This window comes from Entelurus aequoreus, linkage group LG05, assembly GCF_033978785.1.
Source record: "Entelurus aequoreus isolate RoL-2023_Sb linkage group LG05, RoL_Eaeq_v1.1, whole genome shotgun sequence".
Lineage (NCBI taxonomy): Eukaryota > Metazoa > Chordata > Actinopteri > Syngnathiformes > Syngnathidae > Entelurus > Entelurus aequoreus.
In genome coordinates, this window is record NC_084735.1 from 86199164 (window position 1) to 86208329 (window position 9166).

The 9166-nt window shown below is 40.8% G+C and overlaps 1 protein-coding gene across 5 annotated transcripts in view; it reads left to right on the forward strand.

Moving 5' to 3' along the window:
• The window catches only part of LOC133651197 (trichohyalin-like), a 33054-nt gene extending 23888 nt beyond the window's left edge, over window positions 1-9166 (forward strand). For 4 of the 5 annotated variants that reach the window (XM_062049216.1, XM_062049217.1, XM_062049219.1 and 1 more), the window contains 7 exons: window positions 2358-2425; window positions 2502-2549; window positions 2744-2864; window positions 2926-3025; window positions 3091-3164; window positions 3250-3364; window positions 6216-9166. In XM_062049216.1, coding sequence (XP_061905200.1) covers window positions 2358-2425; window positions 2502-2549; window positions 2744-2864; window positions 2926-3025; window positions 3091-3164; window positions 3250-3364; window positions 6216-6303 — 614 coding nt within the window. In that variant the 3' untranslated portion in view covers window positions 6304-9166. The remainder of the gene's footprint in view (window positions 1-2357; window positions 2426-2501; window positions 2550-2743; window positions 2865-2925; window positions 3026-3090; window positions 3165-3249; window positions 3365-6215) is intronic. The other variant, XM_062049218.1, reaches the window with a different exon arrangement.

A 9166-nucleotide genomic window follows, 5' to 3' on the forward strand; every position in this document is an offset into this window, starting at 1 on the left:
ATGACATGTTATTGACATGTTGATGACATGTTATTGACATGTTGATGACATGTTGTTGATATATTATCGACATGTTGACATGTTCATGTGTTGATGACATGTTATTGATGTGTTGACACGTTATTAATGTTTGATGACATGTCATTGACATGTTGACGTGTTGTTGACATGTTATTGATGTGTTGATGACACGTTATTGATGTGTTGTGTTGATATATTATTGACATGTTGACGTGTCATTGGCATGACAAAATGACAATATTTCGACATGTTGACATGTTATTGACATGTTGACATGACATGTTTGTTTTGTTGACATGGTATTGGCATGTTGATGACATGTTATTGACATAACATGTTGATGTGTTGTTGACATGACAACATGTTGACATGTTATTCATATGTTCACGTGTTAATATTACATTTTACTATGTGACATGTTATTGACATGTTGACATTTGGTGACAATTTCAGTGACATCAGTGTGACGTCAATGGTGACGATATCGGTGACATCTACAATGACATCATTGATGATAACAGTAAAATTAGTAGCGATATCACGACACCCATGATGTTATCAGCGGCAATATCAATGACGTCAGTATGACCCCATCAGTGGCGATATCAGTGATATCCACAACACCATCATTGGCAGTATCAGTGTGACATTTGGTGACAATTTCAGTGTTGACATGTGGTATTCACACGTTGACGTGTTGATGACGACATCATCAGTGGCGATATCGGTGACATCCATGACATCAGTGGCGATATCAATATGACATTTGGCGACAATTTCAGTGACATCAGTGTGACGTCAATGGTGACGATATCGGTGACATCTACGATGACATTATTGACGAAAACAGTAAGATTAGTGGCGATATCACGACACCCATGATGTTATCAGCGGCGATATCGATGACGTCAGTATGACCTCATCAGTGGCGATATCAGTGATATCCACAACACCATCATTGGCAGTATCAGTGTTACATTTGGTATTCACGCGTTGACGTGTTGATGACGACATCATCAGTGGCGATATCGGTGACATCCATGACATCATCAGTGGCGATATCAATATGACATTTGGTGACAATTTCTGTGACGTCAATGGTGACGATATCGGTGACATCTGCGATGACATTATTGACGATAACAGTAAGATTAGTGGCGATATCACGACACCCATGATGTTATCAGCGGCGATATCGATGACGTCAGTATGACCCCATCAGTGGCGATATCAGTGATATCCACAACACCATCATCGGCAGTATCAGTGTGACATTTGGTGACAATTTCAGTGTTGACATGTGGTATTCACACGTTGACGTGTTGTTGACGACATCATCAGTGGCGATATCAATATGACATTTGGTGACAATTTCTGTGACGTCAATGGTGACGATATCAGTGACATCTACGATGACATCACTGGCGATATCAGCAAGATCAGTGGCAATATCCCGACACCCACGATGTTATCAGCGGCAATATCAATGATGTCAGTATGACTTCATCAGTGGCGATATCAGTGGTATCCACAACACCATCTACAGCAGTATCAGTGTGACATTTGGTGACAATTTCGGTGACGATATCCGTGACATCTACGACGACGTCACTGGCGATATCAGCGAGATCGGTGGCGATATCACGACAACCGTGACGTTGTCAGCGGCAATATCAACGACGTCGGTATGACCTCATCAGCGGCAACATTAGTGACGTCAAGAGTGACGATACCAGTGATATCCATGACATCATCGGCATCGGTGTGACAAGGTTGGTGAACATTTTAGTGACACCAGAGTGACATCCGTGACGACGTCATTGGTGACGATATCACTGACATTAGTGTGACATCATCCATGATGTCATCAGGGGGAATGTCAGTGTTACATTGCCCTCTGATTAATATGTTGACATGTGACGTGACATGTTGATGCTTTTATTGACATGTAGACAATATACTGACATGTTGATGCTTTTATTGACATTTAGACAATATACTGACATGTTGATGCTTTTATTGACATGTAGACAATATACTGACATGTTGATGCTTTTATTGACATTTAGACAATATACTGACATGTTGATGCTTTTATTGACATTTAGACAATATACTGACATGTTGATGCTTTTATTGACATGTAGACAATATACTGACATGTTGATGCTTTTATTGACATTTAGACAATATACTGACATGTTGATGCTTTTATTGACATTTAGACAATATACTGACATGTTGATGCTTTTATTGACATTTAGTCGACATCCTAACTGTCACATCCTAACTGTCACGACCTTGTTGACATGTTCCCTCCGACAACCTTGTTGCAGAAGAGGCCCCGGGTCCCGTCACAGGGCCCAAGTCCACCTCCCAGGCCGCCAAGTCCAGACCGCCGCAGGTGTCGTCTCCCCTGCCGCCTCACGTCACAGGTGATGAGCGGGCAGCAGGTCATGTGACACGTGTTTGTGTTGCAGGGCGAGGGTGAGAGCATCACCACACGGGAACCTGAAGACAAGACCATGGTCAGTCATCTCCACCCTTGCCCCTCCTTTTCACCTTTTGGCTTCACTTTCACTTCTCACCCGCTTCTCACCTGATGATGTCATCACCAACAACTCCCTTCTCCTTTGCTTCCTCTCCTCGCTTCCTCCCTTCCTTCCTTGACGTGCCGTACGTTCATGTGTGTGTGTGCACGTGCCGCGGGTGCCGGGGTCAGCGCCTGCAGGACACCGGTCAGTACGTGCTGAGCGAGCTGGTGGCGTTGGAGGCGGAGCAAAAGCACATCGACACCAGGGCGGCGGTGGTGGAGCGCCGCCTGCGGAGCCTCATGGAGACGGGTGGGTGCGGCGCTTACCCGCACGCCAGGCGCGGCGCTCAACGTGTGTTGTCATGTGACAGGAAGTGACCGCGACGAGGAGGAGAGGCTGATTCAGGAGTGGTTCACGCTGGTCAACAAGAAGAACGCTCTGATACGGCGACAAGACCACCTGGAACTTTTGTACGTTTCCATGACGATGGTGATGTTGATGATGACGATGACGATGTTGATGATGATGATGACAGGCAGGAGGAACAGGACCTGGAGAGAAAGTTTGAACTGCTGACTCGGGAGCTGCGAGTCATGATGGCGATTGAAGGTCAGCTGACCGCACTCATGTCACATGTGATGGGTCATGTGACGTAGGTGTGTGTACGTGTGTGTGTGTGTGTGTACTTGTGCAGACTGGCAGAAGTCGCGCGCTCACCACGAGCGTGAGCAGCTTCTCCTCCAGGAGCTGGTGTCTCTGGTCAACCAGCGCGATGACGTCATCAGAAACATGGACGCCAAGGAGCGAGGGTGGGTGTGGCCAGCTGTGATCCCACACACACACACACACACATGGCAAATGTCTTAGCGTGTGTTGTACTTCTACCCTTCTTGAGACATCAACAAGGGAAAGTACCGGTGAACAAGTTCGGACCCATTTAATGGCCCGATACGGAAAACCATTGCATATAATAGAGAGCCAAATGCGTGAACATTACTCCAAAGTCAGTCCGTGAACATTGCTCCAAAGTCAGGATTTTTTTTGTTGATTTAATGTGCATACAAAAGTAAACATTGAAGCAGCAATATATGATAAAACAAGACGGCAACTATAGAAGGACTTACCTGTTCATCCCCGGTAAAAACCCGCCAGGTGAACAGCTGATTTGACGACTTCCGGTGCTGACGTAAGACAACCCGCGTCCCATATGTGACCATAGGATGAACAAATACACTACGCTACTAAATGGTGGCCATTAGCAGTTAGCTTCCACAGCTGGGTTGCCCAAAGTGCGGCACAGGGGCCATCTGTGGTCACTGACTCGTTTGTCATCGGCCTTAAGCACATTACAAATAAAAAATAGACAATATCTCATTTGCACCCCCTGGTGGTGAAATCTATGAAAATGAGGGTGGTCCCAAAAAGGAGGGATTTTTCAAATTGACTTGAGTGTTGGTTTTAAAAGTGCTTTGTCAACGAAAATCTGACTTTTATCACAATATTGCCAATTTTTTCCGTTGTTGTTGTGAAATAGGGACATTTTTTGAGTTACATGGTGACTCTTGTCATAATTTTGCCAAGTAAAATTCAACATTTTTTAAAGTTTTAAAGATCTCATTTGCACCCCTGGTGGTGAAATCTATCAAAATTATTTTTCTAATTGACTGTCGGTTTTTAAAAGTGCTCTCCCTCTGGTCAACATATCAAATAACAAGTGTGTAAGAAATTGAAATGCGCCCCCTTTGGTCAAAATTAATTAAAAAAATAAAATAAATAAATATGTATATAGAGACATACTGTAATAATTTTAAGTAAATAATGAAGATTAAAAGCCAATAACAAAAAAATTCTTATAAAATTGGGAACAATTTCTCATATTCTTTCTGTTTCTGTAATATTGCGATATTTTCTCGTAAAATTATCACTTTTTTTTTAATGTGAAACGGTTACTTTTTAATGCAAAATGGTGACATTTGTTATATGAAAATCTGACTTTTATCACAATATTGCCAATTTTTTTATGTTGTTCTTGTGAAATAGGGACATTTTTTGAGTAACATTGTGACTTTTGTCATAATTTTGCCAAGTAAAATTCCGATTATTATTATAATATCGCCAACATTTTTAAACTTTTAAAGATCTTATTTGCACCCCTGGTGGTGAAATCTATCAAAATGATTTTTCAAATTGACTGTCGGTTTTTAAAAGTGCTCCCCCTCTGGTCAACATATGAAATAACAAGTGTGTGTAAGAAATTGAAATGCGCCCCCTTTGGTCAAAATTAATTCTAAAAAAAATAAAATAAATATGTATATAGAGACATACTGTAATAATTTTAAGTAAATAATAAAGATTAGAAGCCAATAACAAAAAATGTCTTATAAAATTTGGAACAATTTCTCATATTCTTTCTGTATCTGTAATATTGCGATATTTTCTCGTAAAATTATCACTTTTTTTATGTGAAACGGTTACTTTTTAATGCAAAATGGTGACATTTGTCAACAAAAATCTGACTTTTATCACAATATTGCCAATTTTTTCATTGTTGTTGTGAAATAGGGACATTTTTTGAGTAACATTGTGACTTTTGTCATAATTTTGCCAAGTAAAATTCAACATTTTTTAAAGTTTTAAAGATCTCATTTAAACCCCTGGTGGTGAAATCTATCAAAATGATTTTTCAAATTGACTGTCGGTTTTTAAAAGTGCTCTCCCTCTGGTCAACATATGAAATAACAAGTGTGTAAGAAATTGAAATGCGCCCCCTTTGGTCAAAATTAATTTAAAAAAATAAATAAATAAATATATATATAGAGACATACTGTAATAATTTTAAGTAAATAATGAAGATTAAAAACCAGTAACAAAAAATGTCTTATAAAATTGGGAACAATTTCTCATATTCTTTCTGTTTCTGTAATATTGCGATATTTTCTCGTAAAATGATCACTTTTTTTTAATGTAAAACGGTTACTTTTTAATGCAAAATGGTGATATTTGTCAACGAAAATCTGACTTTTATCACAATATTGCCAATTTTTTTATGTTGTTCTTGTGAAATAGGGACATTTTTTGAGTAACATTGCCAAGTAAAATTTTGCCAAGTAAAATTTTGCCAAGTAAAATTCCGATTATTATTATAATATTGCCAAAAATTTTAAACTTTTAAAGATCTCATTTGCACCCCTGGTGGTGAAATCTATCAAAATGATTTTTCAAATTGACTGTCGGTTTTTAAAAGTGCTCCCCCTCTGGTCAACATATGAAATAACAAGTGTGTGTAAGAAATTGAAATGCGCCCTTTTTGGTCAAAATTAATTTTAAAAAATATATATATATATGTATATAGAGACATACTGTAATAATTTTAAGTAAATAATGAAGATTAAAAACCAATTACAAACAAAAGATACCAAAAAAAAATAAAACCAAAAGCTTACCTTTTTTAAATTTGCATAGTATGTATATATTATTAATGTTGTAAATACACATCTTTATATATCTAGAAAGGTGGTCCTAAAGAGGTAGGCATTTTTCGGAGGTCTCAAGAAGGTAACAAATACAATAATGTGTGTGTGTGTGTGTGTGTGTGTGTGTGTGTGTGTGTGTGTGTGTGTGTGTGTGTGTGTGTGTGTGTGTGTGTGTGTGTGTGTGCAGGGCGCTGGAGGAGGACGAGCGTCTGGAGCGCGGCCTCGCCATGAGGAGGAGGAAGTACGACCACAAGGACAAGTGCGTCCTGCAGTGACACGCCAGCGCGTGTTGTTTGGACGTGTTGCCGTGGCGACTGAACTCTTTTTTTTTTTTTTTTTTTTTGAAGAGTACGTGTGTTGGTGTGTAGATTTCTACTTCATGCTGTGTACTTTCATGTAGTATTTGTATGAGCTGGACTCAACATGGCGGCCGCTTGTTTGGGGGGGGGGGATGCGATACGACGGCGTGCTCGTCCACCCGCGCGACACTTCCAAAACCTGTGACATCTGTGGTGTTACCAGTGGGACATTGGTGATGATATCAGTGACATCTACGATGACCTCATTGATGATATCAGTAAGATTAGTGGCGGTATCACGACATCCATGATGTCATCAGCGGCAATATGAATGACGTCAGTATGATATCATTGGTAATAGCAGTGATATTCATGACACCAGAAGTGGCAGTATCAATATGACGTTTGGTGACAATTTCAGTGACGTCAATGGTGACGATCAGTCACATTTACGATGACATCATTGACAATAACAGTAAGATTAGTGGCGATATCACGACATCCATGATGTTATCACCGGCAATATCGATGACGTCAGTATGACATCAGTGGCAATATCAGTGATATCCACAACATCATCAGCGGCAGTATCAATATAACGTTTGGTGACAATTTCAGTGACATCTACGATGACATCATTGACAATAACAGTAAGATTAGTGGCGATATCACGACATCCATGATGTTATCAGCGGCAATATCGATGACGTCAGTATGACAACATCAGTGGCAATATCAGTGATATCCACAACATCAGCGGCCGTTATCAATATAACATTTGACGAAAATTTCAGTGACATCAGTGTGACGTCTATGGTGACGATATCAGTGACATCTACGATGACATTGACAATAACCGTAAGATTAGTGGCGACATCCCGACATCCATGATGTTATCAGCGGCAGTATCGATTATGTCAATATGACATCAGTGGCAATATCAGTGATATCCACAACATCATCAGCGGCAGTATCAATATAACATTTGGTGACAATTTCAGTGACATCAGTGTGACAGCAATGGTGACGATATCAGTGACATCTACGATGACTTTGACGATAACAGTAAGATTAGTGGCGATATCACGACATCCATGATGTTATCAGCGGCAGTATCGATGACCTCAATATGACATCAGTGGCAATATCAATATACCGTTTGGTGACAATTTCAGTGACATCAGTGTGGCAGCAGTGTGACGTCAATGGTGGCGATATCAGTGACATCTACGATGACATCATTCAATCAATCAATCAATGTTTACTTGTATAGCCCTAAATCTATACACAAGCCACAACGACATCCTCAGCTCTGATCCCACATCTGACATCTACGATAACCATAAGACTAGTGCCGATATCCCGACATCCATGATGTTATCAGCGACAATATCAATTATGTCAGTATGAGATCATCAGTGGTGATATCGGTGACATCCATGACATCACCAGTGGCGATATCGGTGATATCCACAACATCATCAGCGGCAGTATCAATATGACATTTGGTGACATCCGTGTGACGTAAATGGTGATGATATCGGTCACATCAATGACGATAACACTTAGTGGCGATATCACGACATCCATGATATCAGCGGCAATATCAATTATGTCAGTATGAGCTCATCAGTGGTGATATCGGTGACATCATGACATCACCAGTGGCGATATCGGTGATATCCACAACATCAGCGGCAGTATCAATATGACATTTGGTGACATCCGTGTGACGTAAATGGTGATGATATCGGTGACATCAATGACGATAACACTTAGTGGCGATATCACGACATCCATGATATCAGCGGCAATATCAATGACGTCAGTGGTAATATTGGTGACATCCATGCTATCATCAGTGGCGATATCAATGATATACACATCAGCAGCAGTATCAATATGACATTTGGTGACAATTTCAGTGACGCCAGTGGTGACGGTATTCATGACATTGGTGATGACATCATTTGTGGCGATATCTGTGACATCGAAGATGACCTGATGGACGATATCAGCGACATCCTGGTGCCCTCTGATATGATTGGTGACGATATCACTGACATCCTGGTGCCCTCTGATATTATTGGTGACGATATCAGTGACATCCTGGTGCCCACTGATATTATTGGTGATGATATCAGTGACATCCTGGTGCCCTCTGATATTATTGGTGACGATATCAGCGACATCCTGGTGCCCTCTGATATTATTGGTGACGATATCAGTGACATCCTGGTGCCCTCTGATATTATTGGCGACGATATCAGCGACATCCTGGTGCCCTCTGATATTATTGGTGACGATATCAGTGACATCCTGGTGCCCTCTGATATTATTGGTGACGATATCAGCGACATCCTGGTGCCCTCTGATATTATTGGCAATATCAGTGACATTTATGACATCACCAGTGAAAATATCAGCATGACATCTGTGATGACATCAGCAACATCCATGTTGTTATAAGTGGGGATATCAATGACAGTGATGACGTCAGTGACAATATCTGTGTGACACGGGTGATGATACCAGTGACATTGGCGGCAATATCGCCGACACAATCGGTGACGATTTCAGCGATATCAAAAGTGGCCATTTTTCAATGACACCCGTGACGTCATCAGCGACCACATCATCGGCCTCCACATGGTACAGGATGCAATTACGTCAGGGGGCGGGGCCAACTGTTGGACTCTCTTCTCCACGGTCTATTCAAAGGAGCGACCGCCAGGTGGCGCCACCGAACCTAAACATCATTTTATGCTTGGAAAAAGTGGAAGAATGTTTGAGGGGGAAAAAAAGAACCTTATTAAAAAAAAAAGATATTTATTACAAA